This window comes from Ailuropoda melanoleuca, chromosome 5, assembly GCF_002007445.2.
Source record: "Ailuropoda melanoleuca isolate Jingjing chromosome 5, ASM200744v2, whole genome shotgun sequence".
NCBI lineage: Eukaryota > Metazoa > Chordata > Mammalia > Carnivora > Ursidae > Ailuropoda > Ailuropoda melanoleuca.
Window position 1 is genome coordinate 12,946,247 of NC_048222.1, and position 19,704 is coordinate 12,965,950.

The 19,704-nt window shown below is 44.8% G+C and overlaps 1 protein-coding gene across 6 annotated transcripts in view; it reads right to left on the bottom strand.

Annotated features, from left to right (window-relative positions):
• SIRT5 (sirtuin 5) overlaps positions 1 to 12,450 on the bottom strand; it is a 32,884-nt gene extending 20,434 nt beyond the window's left edge. The window contains exons 1-3 of one of the 6 annotated variants that reach the window (XM_019797956.2): positions 12,027 to 12,255; positions 5,147 to 5,296; positions 1,809 to 1,942 (exon numbers count right to left, since the gene is read on the bottom strand). In XM_019797956.2, the coding sequence (XP_019653515.2) occupies positions 1,809 to 1,942; positions 5,147 to 5,261 (249 nt within the window). In that variant the 5' untranslated portion in view covers positions 5,262 to 5,296; positions 12,027 to 12,255. Of the gene's footprint in view, positions 1 to 1,808; positions 1,943 to 5,146; positions 5,297 to 6,669; positions 7,035 to 12,017; positions 12,259 to 12,401 lie in introns of those variants that run through there. The other 5 variants (XM_002917603.4, XM_034660307.1, XM_034660308.1 and 2 more) reach the window with 5 other exon arrangements.
• Between the last annotated feature and the right edge of the window lie 7,254 nt (positions 12,451 to 19,704).

Here is a 19,704-nt window from a genome sequence, read left to right on the forward strand (position 1 = left end):
TGTCTGGGAACGTGTCCACTGCCTCTTGGTTGGCAGAAGCAACTCCTATTATCTTGGCTTTTCTTTTTTTTAACCCAAACCTCTTTCTAAGATGATCAAACCATCTTTAGCTGGCACTGAATTCCCCAGCTTTAGATCCTTTACCTTCTTTTTACTTTAAGATGTCAACACAATGGCTTCACTTGTTCTCGAATCATACTGGAGCCTACGGATGTGCCCTTCTTACAGCAATCCTGAACCCACATAAAAGCTGCATTTTCAGCATGAGATAAAAATGCATTTCACAGAAAGTGCAGGTTGCTGCACCTGCTGGTGTAGCTATGGCAATGACTTCATGAATTTCCTTTTCTTTTTCTTTCCCCTCCCCCCCCCAGTGGACTTTATTGGATTCATTCATCTTGAATGGTGGGCAACCACAGCTGCAGACATCAGCCTATAGGTCATATCAAGCACTTCCACTTTTTCTTGTAACGTCATGACTCTCCTCTGCTTCTTGGGAGCACTTCCCACATCACTAGTGGCACGAGTGGCCCCATGGTATGATTCGGGGTTGACTGTATTGCACTAAACACGACGAAAAATACACGAGAACCCCAAGAGATCACTCTTTACTGCAATACGAAATTTACTCGGGGGGCAAACTGCTCACATGCAGATGACTAGTGTCACACTGTATTTTAAGCAGATACTCGCAACATTTGAGCTCACGGCAACAGCAACTGGAGGTAGCTACGAAATTATTACAGTAGTTAGTTTGATGTAGTTATGATTTAATACTGCATCATTACATGCGTTTACATTTCTCTAGACTAGGAATGGCACCCACATGGTCTGCAGTCGTGTGCGTAAGGTCTGATAAATTTTAACTTTTTGCAATAAATTTGTATGGCAGTAAATGATAAAAAGCAGACTAGAATCTACATATATTGCATGCATTTACGACATACCTAACTTTTTCTTAGATTTTTAGATATTTCTAGGTTACACGGCTCGTCTGTGAGTTTTTTCGAATCATTTCAAATCTCCAGAAAAAAAATTTTACAATAGATTTAGAAAAAAATCCACATGTCAGTGTCAGAAAAAAATCACCTGTGTTGTTCAAGGGTCAACTGTATATCATACCTTAATACAAACTGAAGTTTATTTTATTTATTTTACTTTTCTGCCTTAATACAAGCTGAATTTTTAAAAAGTCCCTGCCCATAGAGCTAAGTCCCGCCTAAGCCCTAAGCCTTCAACAGTGCAACTGTGGCTTTAAATATGAAAAGCTCAGGGGTGCCTGGGTGGCTCAGTCGGTGAAGCGTCTGCCCTCAGCTCAGGTCATAGTCTAGGGTCCTGGGATCGAACCCCACTTAGGGCTCCCTGCTCAGCGGGGAGCCTGCTTCTCCCTCTGCCCCTCACCCTGCTCATGTCCTCTCTCTCTAATAAATAAATAAAATCTTTTTAAAAAATATGAAAAGTTCACAGGAACTTTAAACATGTGTAATACTTCATTTCAATATCTGTAGAAAAGCGATGAACTACACTAACCAAGATTTCTCGGACTCCACTTTAATTACCAGAAGAAATCTAAGTCGTTATGTGAATAAATACAATCTCTACAGATCTAGAAAGTAAGGAAAGCAGCTGTTTTGCTTGCATCTGAGACCTTAATCATACACACTTTGTGTCGATGCCAAAATAACCAAGACGAGAGTCATGGTTAATTTCAGAACTTAGACCCCTGGGTCAGGCATTAGGGCTCCAAGTCAGACTCCGCCATGGCTTCATTCAGAAGAACCCCTCGGTATTCTGGAAACACTGCTCACCTGAGCTTGCCATTTTCTCCAGTAGCCCCCGGCTCCTCTGAAAGTCGGGACTCCACTCTCAGCACTAACACCAGCCCCTGAAATGATGACTACGTGCTTTGCTTTTGCAAAAAACTTCCGAAAATCAGCCATATCTAAAGAGAGAATAAAATCTTTATAAATCCAGTGTACCGTGTGGACATTTATATCCTGTATCAATTGCTCACATTTTGACTTGACCTTGCGTGAAAAGATACTTTAGGATCCCCAAATAAAAAATCATTCCTGTACCAGGGGCACCTGGGTGGCTCAGCTGGTTGAGTGTCCGACTCCTGATTTTGGCTCAGGTCATGATCTCAGGGTCGAGAGATCAAGCCCTGCATCAGGCTCCGCACTGAGCATGGAGTCTGGTTGAGATTCTCTCTTCCTCTACCCTGCCCTTCTCACTCGTGCTCTCTCTCTCTAAAATAAATAAATACATCTTTAAAAAAAATCATTCCTGTACCATGAAGACACTGTCCATGCAGCCTGATGTATGAGTGCACAGCATCTTAAAGAAAGAAGCAGGGTACACGACATTGGCTTTGAATCCCAGCTCCGCCTCCCGTCCATCCACCTGTGAGAAGTGATGGAAACGATGGGCCCTCTGCTCTCCTGGCTGTTTGATGTGCGCAGTAGTGCCTTCCCCAGAGCACGTGTTACAAAGATATTAAAAGCTAATGGATGGGAAAGCATCCTCCTCATAACAGTAAAAACAAGCTAGTGAAGGAGGGGTTGACCTCACACCCCCTGGACTCCAAAGCCTTCCCTTCCTTCCCAAATTCTGTTCCGTCTGGGGACCTTGCTGATTTCGGCCTCCCTTGGCATCATTGCAAGGTGAGAGTGAGGCCCCCTCCCCTGTGAACAGATCCTCTGCTCCAAACCTGGACACGTGACCTTCTCCTTTACAACTCAACTGAGAGCTGGACCTTTCAACAAGACATCACCAGAGACTTGGGATAACAGAAAAGAGTTGAACACAGAGAATACCGTGACAGCTGGTGACCATAGTCACAGACTATAGCTTGCTCTCTGGGACAGAGCGCCTTCTTCTGTATCTCCAAGCATTCTCCCACTCGATCTCTGTCCAACAGGGGCAGCAACCACCATTTAGCGAGGGCTCTCTGCGGCCCAGGCTCTGCACCAAGCACTGTACATGACCTACAAGGCAGAATCTGCCCCTGCGACAAATGTCCTCATCCTGGGCTCAGAATGAGGAGCTAGACTTGGAAATGCCATGTCCCTCCTGGGCAGCACAGGTTCGGTTAGGGCAGGGCGTGTGGCTGAGCAACACCCTTCTCTCCCAGGCACTGTGGCTCTGGAGGCCCTCATTTGGGGGGGTGGGTATGGAAGTGCCACGGCTCCAGCAGGCCAGGCCTAAGCAGTACAGAGCTGAGTATAAGCTGCCAGGAGAGGACAGACTCCCTCCTCTGCTCTCCCCCAGGAGAAGCAAATGCCGGACCAGAGTTGCCGGTGGCCCCGACACAGACATCCTCTCATCTGGGCTAAGGCACTGCAGATTTTGGCAAAAGTGCCAGTGAGTTCTTCAGCTGATGCAGCAGGTTTTCTGGTCTCCCCTCTAGAGGCAATGGCGACCACGGTTAATTCCTGGAATGAATGAGCATCCCCTGAGAGACGGAACCCGGGACAGGCAGGTTGGAAAAAAGGAGAGAGAGCGGGACGGGGGTGGAGAGACAATGAACTTAGATATGAAAGGGAATGTGACTTCATTTGTACCCTGAGCTGGTAAGACAGATGCTGTTGGTTTCTCATGCCTCGACACCTCCCTTCCGAGGCGTTCTCCTCGTAAGCCCAGAGTCACCTCCATGACTGGCCCATGACTGGGAATCTTAACAGAGATCCCGTCTCCCCTTTCCTTCCCCTCCTCTCTGGCTGCTGGCAAGAAGGCACAGGGAGTAAAAACAGACTCTCGGAAACAAAGCAGAGGCTCCAACTCCCTCTCCAACCACATTCTCGAAGCTCCCTGGGATAACGTTTCTGGCAGCGTAAATCCCAAAGGAATGAATGGTGCAGGCACACCATCCCCTTGGGGCATAGCCAGCCCAACCATTTGCCAACCATTCCAAAGCTCCGTCCATGCTACACCCCCTTTGGAGACAGACCAGTGTGACAAATGAGGCACACTAAAGCTGTCCCATCAGGAAGAGCTTGAAAAAAGAAACCCAGTCTGGGTAGATTAGAGTGTGCCATCCGATCTAATCTCCTGAAAGAATAAGATGCTTAATCAGAAAAGGTACAAGTACTTTACCAGGGACTATTTGTGTGACTCCTGGGTCCAAACCCTACAAATGTCCTCAAGGACTGCGAAGTTCACCCAGAAAGCCTTCCCTAGCCCTAAATGTCTTTTTCACCTGAAACGTAAACTCTGTCATCCTACTAACGAATAGGTCCTAGGTCAAAGTGACTTCTAGTAAGATCTCACTTTAAGGAACTTCTAGAAACACACAGGTCAACTCAGGTTTGGTTCTTGGAAAGCAGGATGTAAATATAGTAATGTTAATATGGTAGAAATCTTGAAGAAAAAGAAGAAGAGGAAGAGGAGGAAGAGGAAGAGGAAAAGGAAGAGGAAGAAAAGAAAAAAAAATGCATTTCCCAACTACTAAGGGAAAACACCCCAGGACATTTTGCAGTTCCAAGCCCAGACGGCTCACTCTGGGCGGAAGTCAGGCACACACCTGTGGGTCCCCCGTAGCCTCTAGCAGCCTGCCCTCTTCTCCACAGCCAGGAACCCTGAGCTTTGGCAAAATGGAAGGAGGAGCTTCGAGCACACTTGGAGTATTAGAAAAAGTTATCCAGAAGTTGAAAAATTGGCAAAAAGAGGGCAGCTTGGCCTTTAGACGCCATGCTAAAGTATGTTTAACAGGCCCACTGAAGATCCTTTATTGTATAACTCTGTTAGGCTCTATATTCACTACAGACTAAGGGCCCAGGGAGAGACAGGAGTCCTATCTGTACAGTAGCACATTTAACTCCATATGACCCTGTAGGACAAACTCCAGCTTTCCCCTCTTGCTGAGTGGTGAGGGCTTTAAAAGACAAATCCTATGTGAGAAGCTTGAATGCAAATATTCTGGGAGAAGCAATAAAATGTCTCCAAAGGATTCAACCTGACTACCGAGAGAGATAATGCCGGACCTCTCCTGCGAGGGGTTTGCCTGAGGGGAGAATGGCAGTGTGGCTTTCTCCAAAATCTTGCCCAGCACTGAACCCACTATAGGCATTCCCCCTCCAAGTGCAGGAACTCTCAGGTACTTCCAGCTTCACCGGAGACAAGGAGTGGCAGGCTGAGAAAGACCTACTTGAACTTGGTCGAGCCATTGTTGGGCAAATCTGGGTTCCAGAGGAAGCTGGAGACTTCAGTCCACAATACAGCCCGTAAAGTAGTCGGCGGGGGGCAATCTGAAGAGGTTGCATCAGGTTTTCTTTCTGGTTCTAATTCCTGAGATGGGCTTTAGAAAAAAAACACAGAAACAGAATCAACTTGTATTTGTACATATGTGTGTGTGTGTGTGTGTGTGTGTAAGAATGCCCTTTAAAAAAATCATGAGTAACAGATCTTGATGGTTTCATCCTCTAAACCACCTGTTTTCCATTTGTGCTCTTAAGCACTCCCGGGCGCCCTGGAGCCGTGGTTCTCAAAGACAGGTCATAGGGTTTGTTTCGTAAGCTGAAAAGAGTTCTGGAGATTGGTTATGCAACAACGTGGATGTACTTACTTAACGCTACTGAACTGTTCCCCTAAAAATGGTTGAGATGGTAAATTTTTAGGTTATGCGTATTTCACCACAATTTTTAAAAAAATTAATGAACAAAGTGATTCAATGTGATTTGCCGGTTGCTCCCAGCGGAGGAGCCTGATGTGGGGCTTGATCCCAGGGCTCCAGGATCACACCCTGAGCCGAAGGCAGACGCTTAATGACTGAGCCATCCAGGCCCCCAAGTCAGTATTTATAAGCAGACAGCTCACTGACTTCAGAAGTGACGGCTGGTATCAGCAGGGCAGAGGATATTAAGAGAGGTTGAAAATAAATGTCTGGAAGATGAAGCTCAAAAGCCTGTTACTAAAAAAATTCTAAAATGAAAAATAAATTAAATAAATAAATTAATTAAAAAAGCCTGTTAGTGCCAAATCAGATTCATTCCACACATCATTCCAGTGTGGAGATTTCACATGTTAAAAAAATAAATAGACATTCTCTCTAACCTTTTTATTTTTTCAGTTTTGTTTTTTTTTTTTAATGTAAGCTCTATAGAGCCCAGCATAGGGCTCGAATTTACAACCCCAGGATCAAGAGTTGCATGCTCTCCCGACTAACCCAGCCAGACATCCCAGGACATTCTCTAGAACCTTGACAGACATCTCCAGAATATACAATGTTGAGGGAAAAAAGCCAGATGCAAACAGTTTCGCAGGAGAAAGGGAAGGAGATAGAAGTAAGACCATACTACTTATCTGCATTTGCATTTTAAAAAAATGGAAGAATTAATTCATAAAAAGAGTTGCAGGTGCCGTGGGAAACCGGATGTCTGGAGACAGGAGGAGAAGCAAAGATTTTTCAATACGTGTGTGTGTTGTTTACAGTGTCCGTGTTCTCCAAAGGCCACAAAGACACCTGTGGTTAAGCAAGTTGCAAGAAGAGAGAAACACACTATGAGCACGTGCAGGGTCTCGGGAACAGTGATAGAAAGGATTTATTACAGGAATCGGGGCTTGTGTTAGGAAGGTTTGGGACGGTTCGGGAGGGTTCATGCAAGCAAGGCTTCGCTCTGGACTGCAAGCCGTCAGGAGACAGGAGACCTCGGTGATCTTAGTACATTTTACCTAAAAGGTGCAATGAGGGAAACAGGGCTCATGTTGGGGTCCAGAAGCAGCAGCCGCTCCTATTAGCCTGTATAGGATGTTTTGTCATTTTTTGTGGTTTGGAAAACGTTCTTGTTTTTGTCTGGGTTCAGACCTAATTACGGAGTTGTCTTGTTTTTCTGCTGATTCACCATGGTCACGGGGGAACCTTGTCTGATGTTGGTGTTCTGTGAACACCATGTTCAACAGAACACCAGGGTCCGCTGCATAGTGCCAGCACAGAAAAAATGGAAGCAAAGCAAATGTCCATCAACTTAAAAAGAGGTTAAAAAAAAAACCAAACTGTGGTTCATCCATACGATGAAATACTATTCCACAATGAAAATAACAAACTGCTAATATATGCAAAAACATGGGTGAGTTTTTAAAGTATTACGCAATAGTAACTTGACAGTAGAAAAACTTAGCAGACCCTACCTTAACTGAGTGATCAAAAAATTAACATTACCAGTAATAAGACACACTGACTTTATCTACCTCCTTAGAGGATACGGTGAGAAGGACAAAACATCACTTCTGTAGTATTTACCCCCGAAATGCATTAGTTCAATTTAATTATTAAGAATACATCACACAGGCACACCTGGGTGGCTTGGTCGGTTAAGCTTCTGCCTTTGACTCAGGTCATGATCCCAGAGTCCTGGGATCGAGCCCCGAGTCGGGCTCCCTGCTCAGCCTGCTTCTCCCTCTCCTTCTGCCTCTCCCCCCACTTGTGCTCCCTCTCTCTGTCCCAAATAAATAAATAAAATCTTAAAATTAAATAAAAAAAAGAAAAGAATACATAAGACAAATTCCAATTGAGGAGGCATTCTACAGCAAAATTGGCCAGTACTCTTCAAGAAGGTTACCAAGTTTATGAAAAATAAAGACTGGGGACTTATTCCAGATTGCAGACTAAGGAGACATGACAAAGAAATGCACTGTTTCTGGGGCGCCTGGGTGGCACAGCGGTTAAGCGTCTGCCTTCGGCTCAGGGCGTGATCCTGGCGTTATGGGATCGAGCCCCACGTCAGGCTCCTCTGCTGTGAGCCTGCTTCTTCCTCTCCCACCCCCCCTGCGTGTTCCCTCTCTTGCTGGCTGTCTCTATCTCTGTCGAATAAATAATAAAATCTTTAAAAAAAAAAAAAAAGAAATGCACTGTTTCTGGACTGGATTCAAGATATGAAAAGGGACACTAGTGTGAGAAGTGGCAAAATTTGAATGAAGTCTGCAATATTAGTGAACAGTACTTTGTCAACGTCAATGTCCTGGTTTAGATCCTTGTCTTCTAGTTCAGTAAGATGTTAACCTTAGGGGAAATTGGATAAATAGTACATGGGAACTCTGTGTACTCTTTCTGCAACATTTCTGTAAACCTAAAATTATTTCAAAGTAATAAAAAATAAAGAAAAGCATTATGCTAAGCAAAAGAAGCCAGAACCAAAACCATACATACTATTTGAGACCATTTATATGATACTATGAAAGAGCAAACCTATAGGTACAGAAATCACATTCAGAAATCATATCTGTAGTTTCCAGGAACTGGGCGGGCAGGACAGGGGACGGGGGAGGCAGGGAGGGCCAGGGAACTTTTTTTTTTTTTAATTTTTTAAAAATTTATTCGACAGAGATAAAGACAGCCAGTGAGAGAGGGAACACAGGGGGAGTGGGAGAGGAAGAAGCAGGCTCATAGCAGAGGAGCCTGACGTGGGGATCGATCCCACAACGCCAGGATCACGCCCTGAGCCGAAGGCAGACGCTTAACCGCTGTGCCCCCCAGGCACCCCACAGGGAACTTTTTTAAAGCAGTGGAAAATTCTATGTCTTTATTTTGTGGTGGTTTTCAAAAACTCGTGGAACTGTATAATAAGGAGGGTGAAATTTCATAACACATAAGTTGTATTTCAGTCAACCTTACTTGAAAACAAGAAGCATGTTGACAAATTTTCATTATAACCTGTCTCTGCTGTAATCAAAAAGACTAGGCGAAAAGCTTGGAATTGGGAAAAAGAGAGTAGGTTAGAGAAAAACGGTGTAGTGTTGGTTTCCAGAACAACCTTGCGGGACAAGACTCTAGCTGCCTGGAGTCGTTTCTGCAGAGAAGGAATGCAGGTCTGAGCCAAAGGGAACACCAAAAAAGCCCCTGGCTGACTGGGTGCCAGGGGAGAAGGTGGGCTGACTTGGATGCAGTAGAACGCTGGGGCGCAGCCTGCAGACCGCAACAACGGGGACGCTGGACCATCAAGGAGATCACCCCAGCGCCCTATTTAAAGGAAGCATGGCGAAAATGGCTTGGCGTGATTTTCAACCAGCATGGGCATGATAGGCTTTTGATAAACTTCAATTTATTTGGAAAAATTATTTGAAGCACCTCGGTAAGGAACAAGTGAGGTGTTATGCTAGCTTATTTTTTTTAATTATGGAAAAATTTAAACATATACCAAAACAGAATGGCATAGTGAACTCTTTAACACTCCCATCACCAAGCTTCAATAATTATCAAGAAAAGATTCAGCTGAGGATCTCAGATCCATCTGAGGCCTTAAGAGACTGCCATAGCTGATCATTGTTAAACTTGCACATCTTGATAAAAACTATGAAAGTTAAAGTTCCCAATACTGCCTAACTTGACTAAAACCTTCTCACATATTACATGAAATTACTTACACTATCATTTTTAGCTTAATATATGTCTTTAGATGCTTCTCTCAAGGATGAAGATGTTTGATTCCCCTGTTGCTTTCTAATACTTAAATTTGGAGACATCAGTGTGTTCCAGAAAATTCTTTTCTTCTTCTACAGGTTTTCAAATGTTTACGAACATTCCTACTTACTGTCAAAGACTTCTAGATAACTCCTGAATAAACTACCATATTTTTTTCTCAGACATAAAGGTAGGATTTTAAAAGTCATTAAGAACTTCCAAGAATTTAAGGAATTAAATCCAATTAAGAGAGGCATTAATATAAAGCAGCCAGCGATACTGCCCTTTGTCTAGACTTCTTCTGCAAGAGGGTCTCAGTGATGGGTCTTCTACTGAACAGCTACGAAATGAAGACAAATCTTCATTCTATTCTGAGCATGAGTATTGAATTTGTTGCAAATTATAAACAGTTGCCAAAAATGTGAGAATATTGGGGTGCCGAGCCGGCTTAGCGGAAAAGCATGCAACTCTGGATCTCGGGGTTGTGAGTTTGAGCCCCACATTGGGTATAGAAATTACTTAATAAAATCTTTAGAAAATTTAAAAAAAAAACTTGAGAATATTAAGGAATTTTTAAATTATATGATTGACAAGATTAGGACTTATTATCTGGGTAAAATGTTACTAATTTTTCATCTAAGTTTTTCTATTCAAAAGTTTTCATTATTGAGTAATAAAATTACTTTCACCATAACACTGAACTCAAAATAATAAAGCAGGAAAAAGTTTTACTTGCCCGTGTTCCAACATTTCCAAAAATCAGTAGTTTCTAGATTCTTTGCCTAGGAAATGCAATCACCAAGTACTTCTTGGTAAGACAGCTTTAGTTCTCACCATATACAAATTATGTCTAATGACACACACATATATTATATATACAAATGCATGTATCCACACACTCATGGACTATAATACAATTAAAATACCTTCTAAACATGTATATTATTTGTATTTCAACTCTTTTATCAGACTAACTTATTAATTTATTAGTAGAATCTACGTTTTTCATGTCTAAAGTAATGAATCAGAAAATTTCTGGTCTCACAAAACCATTCTACCACCTGTTTTATCAGTGAACATTTCACATGATTTTTTTTTAAAGAATGTGGGAAACATTCTGCTGAATTTTCCATTAATTTAAAAGATGTTCTACAAGTCTTTCAGTGAACATGCACGAACAAAGTAGAGATTAAATACAAAATGCTTGGGGCAAGTGGGTGGCTCAGTCGGTTAAGCATCTGCCTTCGGCTCAGGTCATGATCTCAAGATCCTGGGATAGAGCCCCCTGTCAGGCTCCCTACTCAGCAGGGAGCCTGCTTCTCTCTCTGCCTCTCCTTCTGTTTCTCAAATAAATAAATTCTTTAAAAAATAATAAAATACAAAATAAAATTAAATAAATAAATCATTTACATGTTTTTGAACAGTGCCACCTGAAATGTACTTCCAAGTTCAGAAATGCTCAGAACATAAGACTATTTTCAAGATGCTCCCACAAAGTATTGACTGGAAGCGTCTTCTGTGCCAACATTTGTTTGCTTTTCTAGGGGGTCAGTGTGAACAGCGGTTCTACCTTCCACAAGCTTACAGCCCTGTTCAAGTGGAAAAGCAAATTCCACAGTCCACCACTGTGCTGACTCAGGGAATGGAGAACTCCATTACTCGGCTTTTATCTTCAGGGTGGGAAGACAGACCACAGGGGAGAAAATTCACTCATTCAGCAAACAGTCATTGGAAGCTTTCTGGGTGCAGGGCTGGTTCCCCAAACATGGAGGTTACTTTGGGTGAGCGGCAGTCCCCTGTTAACCGGACTTTTGAAATCACCCACTGAGTTAGAAAAAAAGAAAAATGTTGGCATGTTCCCTGTGGCACCCTACCAATTCTGAAAAATACAATAAATAAAAGTTTATATCAGGAATTCAAGATTTTTAAAAAAAGTTTATAAAAAACAGTGATTTAAAATAGGAACTGCAAAAACTTACACAAATAAATACTTTTTGAACCCCTCGGAGGTAAGAAAGTGCAATGTGCCGGTCCCCAGCCATGAACACGGCACACTCATTCCCTCTCTCCCCTCTACCAACTGCTCTTGCCAAGGCCACCAGAGACCTCCATCCACCTTGCTAAACCCAACGGTCGTCTGGATCCTCCTTCTTGGCCATGTCCAGCCTCTGACCCCTTTGATCACGTCTCCAGCAAACATTTGCTTCTTCTGGTTTCCCAACACCACGCTTCCCTCCTACCTCTCTGGGAGGTCTCCCATCCTCCCAAGGTTCCAGACCGCATCCCCCCGCCAGTGTCCAACAGACGGCTCCCACCTCACACAACCACGCCTGCGCTCAGGAACGTTCCCCACACCTTCTCCCCGCAAAGCCTTAAGCATCTTCTCCTTGAACCTGACCTCTCCCTTTCCCAGCGCACACTGCACAACCGTGCTGATCAGCAAGTCCTGAGGGCTGCACCTTTCAACTCCGTCCCTGCTCCGACCCCTCCTCCCACGCCCGCAGCCACCAGCGCGGCCACCGTCATCTGCCACCCAGGCTGCTGCCAGTGGCCACACTGGCTCCCCTCAGACGGGATGCTCCGCTCAGAGCCCTCCTGCGGCTCCCCCTTCACAGCGGCCTACCAGGCCCACCTGCTCCGGCCGCGTGACTTTGGACCTCGCTTCCTGCCCCCTCCCTCGTCTCTCGGGCGGCAGCTGCCTGCAGGCTATGCCCGGAGAACACCCGGGCTCAGGGCTCCGCACGTGCCGCTGCCCAGCCCCGGGAGCCTCGGGTCGGGGGGGTGTCTTCCCGCAGAAGCGGGGTCCTCTCCCCTCCCCCTCGCTCTCCCACCAGTCAAGGACCCGGGAAGGGGGGAAGCGCGCATGCGTCGGCCGGCCGCGCCTCCGCCCCGCCCCGCCCCGTCCCGCGGAGGTCAGGGTAGGTCGCGGACAGTACGCGTGCTGAGCTGGGCGCCCGGGCGGGAGCCGAGGGGGGCGGCGGAGCCCCCGGGCCGCGCGGAGACGCACCTGCAGGAGACGGGAACGGCGGCGGCCCTGGCGCGGGGGCGGGCCGTGGGGGGGCGGAGGCCACCCCCGCTCCTGGCTCCTGCCTGTGCCCCAGCGACTGTTGGTCAGCGGAACTGCCTAGCGGGTCAGGGGCCGGTGTCCTGCTGCGCCTTTGTGAGCATCCCTCATCTGTCGTGAATTATTACCTGCTTTCCTCTTTGAGCCCGCGGCTGGATCAGGACAGGGCATTTCGAATGTTGGGGCAGCTCTCCTTGAGACACTATTTCCAGTGACGGTTCGTTGGGTTCCCAGGCACCACTGCTGTGATCTTTACCTGCGTCCTAAGAGAACAGTTTGAGGGTCTGTAGGACTCGGTGACGCATGTGGCTCCACGTGTCCGATTCCCCTTAAAATCGCTCATCTTTCTCAGTTTTGATTCAGGCTTACCGCCTGCTCTACATTTCCTACGGTGGAATTGCTCATGCGCCGCTGATGGACCTGAACGGGAGGTGCTCTGAGAACGTGGGAGCGAAAAATCTTACCTTAACATCTGTTTTCCCCTTCTCAAACCTCGACCACTTCCTAGTTTGGCTGGAAATGCAGCCCACTTTGGAAACCCCTCTCTCTCCTATAGGCTGTACCAGCCCCTCAGGAGTTAGGCGGTCCAAGGATACTGGAGGAGGGCCTCACATCTGGCTCTCTTTTCCATAACGTGTATATGGCACAGACGTCGGTGCGGACGCTTGTAGGAACTTAACGTGCATTAGCCATTTTAAATCTTCCCCACCACCTGATAAAAGAGACACTGTAATCCCCACTTTACAGGTGGGAAAGCTGAAGCCCAGGGAGATCAAGTAAGTGTCCACGGCAGGAAAGCTGTTGACAGAGCTAGGATTTGAACCTAAGTGCTTTGCCTCCAGCCACGGAGGTCCAGCCTACCACACCTACTGCCTCTCATGATGGTATTGGTCTATTGCTTTTTGCGCATGTGACATTAGCCATTAAGTGTTCCTCTTTCCCTTCATTCAGACACTGGGGTGCAAGGAGTGGCGGGGGCGCAGTGCCCCTCACTACAACCTTCCCTGGTCTGAAGGCCCGACATGTAGCCCTTTGCCACCACCCACAAGCTCAGCCACCTCTGACGCATGACATTCCATCAAGGTCCCAGAGTCTACCACCTACACCTCCCCACCCCTCCACCCCACCCCTTCTTTCAGGCTTGGAAGAGCTGACTCTTCCTCTTGAAACATCAGCCACCATCCTCTCCATCTTTCAAGCAACTCCAGCTTAATTTCTTGATGGCCTTGTTCTTCCAAAACAAAGACTGTCCCCTCTTCCTGGAATGTTCTTTCCCCATTCCCTCCAGAGTAACTCCTCTGATCCTTCCAGTGTCGGCTCACTTGTCCCTTCCTCAAGGAAACCTTCTCTGACCCCAGCTCTCTGTAACCCCCCATTATGTGAGACCCCTTGTTCCTGACACAGGCTCTGACAACACCATAGCTGCTATCCCAGGGAAGATCTCAAATGTATTTCTGGTTTTTTGATTACAATTTCTCTCTCCCTCCAGGCTGTAAGCTTCCCTGAAGATGACCTTTTTGTCCCTGTTTGCTCACCAGGGAATTTCCAGTCACTCACTGCCTGACAGTGGATGCCCAATTTATTAATTCATTTAATATATATTACATGAATAAATGCGCAACCTCGCAGGAAAGCAGCCTAGAATTCAGAGGATAATGGCTTGGCTATCTTTACTAAAGTAAAGAAGCAAATTTTTTTTTCTCTCATGTTGCTTATGGGTCCCTTGCAACACAAAACAAACCAAAAATAAACAAGAACAGTTTATCCGTAACTCACCCTATTGACAGAGGTTTTCCTGGCATAACCGAGAAGGGCATACAGGAGTTTAGGGGCACATATGCTGGGAGGTAGTGTTTATTGCCTCCTCCCTCTGGTGAGATTCAGACATGCCAAACTTTACCTCTGGGAAGAAAATCTTCCCCTCACCCTGACTTTTATATCCTCTTAGAGTCACTCACTTTGCTGATTATCACTCTGCCCCTCAGGGGTGGACTGCCCTCTTTAAGCCTCTGGTACAAATGCAAACGGGGATGTAAACATCTAGGCTGGGTGTCCTGTATTGATTGATTTTGACATACTTAGGAGAAGACTAAAATTTTCCAAGGGTTTTACTCAATACTAAGGGAGAACAGCAAGAAAATAGACATCAAGACTGCAAAACTAAAAATCAAGAAATTGGGCAAAATCCCAGCCCCATTAGATTCTCCATCTCCCAGCTCCCACCTGATCCCACGATAACACGCCAAGGTAACATTCAGCCCCACGCCCCTACTCCACCAGCCCCATGCATCTTGGGCCCTTCATGGAGAAAGGGAAGAGACCAAGGCCCTCTCTGCACAGGTTCTTCGGGATTCAGTGTGAGGCTGGAGGACTGGTTAACACCAAGAATGATCCTGCCCTAAGAGGGATCCGGCAGTCACAGCATCCAAGCACTGGCTCTCCTCTGCGGCTCACCTCTGTCTGCTGGTCGGCCCATCTGCATATAATATGGCCTCATATGATACAGCAGCAATGCACACAGCTCACGCTTAAGAAATAAAATTAGCGCCTATAACTGAGCTGTGAGTGGTGGAAGACAGGAAATGGGGGGTGGAGGAGTTTGCATGCTCTGCCGTGAGGGAAGCTAGGTTATAGGGAAAGGCTACATCAGACACCAATCTTTTGGTAGTTGGATGGCAGGGTGTAGGGGACTCGGTGCCCTTATTCTTCATGTCTGCCGTTATTAATAAAGGGAAACCTCACTGAAGTAGAGTCCAGAGGATGGAAGGGGGGCCTTACCACTCAACATCAGCTACAGGAAGAATTGTCAATTTCAGGCCCCACCAGAAGAATGGCCAATAAGAAAAAAATCATCCATTACCGGCCCCAAAAGGGAAAAGATGTGCATTGCATCCCCTACAAGAAATCCACTGCCCCTGCAACCCAGCCAGTGAGGAACCTTCATGACCCTGAACTCTTGCCTTTGTCCTACAGACTTTCTTTCAGGATAACCCCTCCCAACTTCCTCCTTCTCCATAACATAACATTTCCCCCCTCTCTTTTGTTGGACTTGCCTGTGGTTTGGCGGCAGCTTGCGTGTCCTGAATTACAATTCTCTGCTTCTATTCCTGAATAAATCCATTTTTGCTGGTGAAATAAGTGTTTTGTTTCTAAGGTTAACACGTCCAAGAGCCATGTTCTTTCTTTTCATGTTTAAAGCCTGCATTTTTTTTTTGTTTGTGTTTTATTTTGTGGATGCAATACCTTTTGTCCTTTTAAAGCCGTTGGAAGAATGGCAGTGTGTCCCAATGCCCCCACTCAAAGGGAATTTCTCAGTTGCGTCTTTTCCCTTCCACCTTGATCCACAGAGGTAGCTCTCCTTTCGTGCCTCCCTCCATCTGAGATCAGGTATCCCAGTTCTCCACACTTACTAGTGCTTACTTTGAACAGAAGACTGTTCCCACTTGTTAAGAAGAGGGAGGAGTGGGTTAGGTGGGGAAGGTCCAGACTCAAGCACATCTCCCCCCTTCACCCTGCTCCTTGGTCTCCAGATACTTCAAGGATAAGGATCAAAGTGTCAGCAGTGTCCAGATGCCCATTCTTCCTTTTCTGGGAGACCTGTAGAGTTTGGGGGTTTCTTTTAGCCATAGTTCCCCTGATGTAATCAAGCCCCCCTCAGTTTCTGCCTCTTGGCATGCTTGAAACCCAGCCAGTTTCTGCTGGCTGAGGCCATCTCTCCCCTGACAGAAAGTCCATGAAAAAGGACACTTAACCGATTGAGCCACTTGGACACCCCTCTCTTGCTATTTTTTTAAGAGATCAAGTTAAATTTATAAACTAATTTAGGGGGAATTAATAAATTTATGATGTTGAGTTTTCCTACTCAAAAACAGTATATATTTAATTCAAAACCACATATGCACCCTTATGTTTATTGCAGCATTATTTACAATGGTCAAACTATGGAACTGTGAAATAGGTGAAGGGGATAAAGAGTACAAACTTCCAGTTATAAAATAAATAAGCCATGGGGACAGCGCCCAGTGGCTCAGTTGGTAGAGTGTCTGCCTTCAGCTCAGGTCATGATCCCAGGGTCCTGGGGTAGAGCCCCAAGTCAGGCTCCCTGCTCAGTGGGGACCCTGCTTCTCCCTCTCCCTCTGCCCCCTGCTCATGTTCTCTCTCTCTCTCTCTCAAATGAATAAATAAAATCTTTAAAAAAAGTCATGGGGATGAAAGGAATAGAGTCAATAATATTGTAATAGGGCTCCTGGGTGGCTCAGTGGGTTAAGCATCTGTCTTCAGCTCAGGTCATGATCCCAAGGTCCTGGGATCATGCTGGTATTGGGCTCTCTGCTCAGTCGGAAATCTGCTTCTCACTCTGCCCCTCCCCCTACTTATGCACATGTGTGCCCTCTTTCTCTCAAAAAGTAAATAACTAAAATCTTTTTTAAAAAGATTGTATTTAAATAATAATATTGATAATATTGTAATAACCCTGCTTGGTAACAGATGGTAATTAGACTTATCATGGTGAGCATTACAATATGTATATAATTGTTGAATCGATATGTTGTCACCTGAAACTAATATAATATTGTATGTCGACTATACATCAACTAAAAAAAGACATCTTTTAAATATTTCTCTGGAGTCTGCTTCTCTCTCTCAAATAAATAAAATCTTTTTTAAAAAAGGCATTCTATTAAGTGTAAGGTGGTATCACATGGTGGTGATTTCCATTTCTCTAATGAATAACTATGCTGAGCATCTTTCCATGTACTTATTTGCTATCTAAATCTGTTTGGTTAAGGGTCTGTTCAAATATTTTGCCTATTTTTAAAAATTGGGTTGTTTTCTTATTATTAAACTGTGAAATTCCTCAGCCAGATGTTTGTTTTGCAAATATTTTCTCTGTTACTCGTCTCTTCATTTTCTTAGAAGCCTCTTTCAAGGAGCAGAGGTTTTTAAATTTTGATGAAGTCCAATTTATCAAAAAAAAAAATATGACTTATGATTTTTGTGCCCTAAGTACACCTTTGCCTAAACCGAAATCACAAAGATTTTCTTCTGTATTTTCTTCTAGAAGTGCGTTGTCTTATATGGTAACCACTAGTCAAATATGGCTACTTAAATTTGAATCAATTAAAATCGAATTAAATAGAATTAACAGTTCAGTTTCTCAGTCACATCAGTCACATTTCAAGTGCGTAATAGCCACATATGGCTACTGGCCATTGTATTGAACGTTACAGGATAATAAAACATTTTCATCATTACAGAAAGTTCTCTTGGAAAATGTTGCTGTAGAAGTTTAGTAGGTTTGGGTTTCACATTTAGATCTGTGATCCATTTTGATCCAGCAATCTCACTCCTGGGTATTTCAAGAGAAATGGAAACATAAGTCCACAGAAATATCTCAGGGCTAATGTTTATAGCAGCTGTATTCTTAATCGCCAAAACCTGGAAACAACCCAAATATCCATCAACTGTGAATGGATAAACAACTTGGGGTACAGCCTTACAAGGAGATACTCTTCGGCAATAAAAAGGATCAAATGAATAACTTATGCAACAATAGGGAAGAATCCTGAAAGCATTATGTTAAAGGGAAAAAAAGCCAAACTCAAAAGGCTACTTACTGTATGGTTCTATTTATATCACACTCAGGAAAAGGAAAACTGTAGGCATAAGACACTAGGTCATTTGCCAGGGGACTGGGATGGAGTAAGAGATTTGGAGTAAGAGATTGATGACAAAGACGCATGATTTTACAACAAGCACTTATTATCTCGCACTTTCTGTGGGTCAGGGATTTGTCAGCTGCTTAGTTCTGTGTTGCTGGCTCCAATCTCCTAGCTAAGATGTCAGCTAGAGCTGCTGTCATGTGAAGACTTGGCTGAAGTTTGTGGATCTTCATGCTAAGCTGTTCCTGTATTCTTGACCTACAGAAAGTGTGAGACCATAAATGTTTGTATTAAGTCACTAAGCTTTGGGCTAATTTGTCACATAGAGATAAACAAGTAATACATGTATTAATGGCAGAGAGAAAATGGGAAGGGCCCAAATCAAAAGAAATAACTTAGTGCTTGTAGGGATTTGGTAAGAGAGACAGCCTCTCACCCCTCTGAGCTCAGCGGGGAATCTCCAAGGCAGGGGACAAGGTGTTCAACCAGACTAGGTTAAAGAGGGGTCCCTCCGATATTTTTGGACACAGATTAGGAAAATTAGATAAGAAGGATAAGAAGCAAGTAATTGTCACTGTTGGGACTTTCCATGTGCCCAAGCTTCACCCAGGTCCAGAGTCCCTTTGAATTTGCTTCATCTGCTCCATAATGGATGTGCATTGTAGAAGGGAGCACCAAGAAAGTCGTATCTGGTGAACTGGCAGGGGAATGGGAGCTCAAAAGAAGAAGGAGCCATAAATACAGTGCCTCCAAGAGTGAATTCATTCTAAGGGAATAAAAATCAGGCATGCTGAGCAGGACTCAGCAACAAGACTAAGGTTTGGAGGAGAGCAATGATTTCGGGTAGAATACCATGGTCATTATACGAGCCTGCCTCAGGCCCTTTCCCTTGACAACACAGGAGCTCTAAAGAGAGACAAGCTTGTGTAAAATTAAAGCATTCAGCTCCTTAAACTTGATGATGCCCGGGGCTAAGGGTCTGTCCTGGAGGCCTCTAAGGATGTAAGCCAAGGAGAGCAGTGTTCAAAAGTCATTACCCATTACATGGGAGAAATGATATGTGAGCAATAAGTAGACTATTAAGCGGTGGGTGGGGCTCACTCATCTTGCTGAAATGGGCAGTGGCATGAAGGAGCTTGGAGATGTCTACAAATATAAAAGACAAACAACAAACACTTGGAAAAAAACAACCCAGGGACACTGTAGTTATACAGGTGTGGACTGTTTAACTAACAAAATAAGTATCTAAGTAATAAAGTGACCTTATTTGTATCCTCAGCTGGTGAGGTCTGGGGACATTGCAGTTATAGAAGAATAGTGGTCTAGTTCTTAACTGCAAGCCACAGAAACCAATTCTGGCTAGTTTAATTAGAAAAATGACTTTATTGGGACACATGGATGGCTCAGTCAGTTAAGCATCTGACTCTTGATTTCAGCTCAAGTCATGATCTCAGGGTTGTGGGACTGAGCCCCACATCAGGCACTGCCAAGCTACACAATGGGTGTGGAACCTGTTTGGAATTCTCTCTGTCCCTCTCCCTCTGCCTCTCCTGCCTCCCACATGCACACATGCTCTCGCTCTC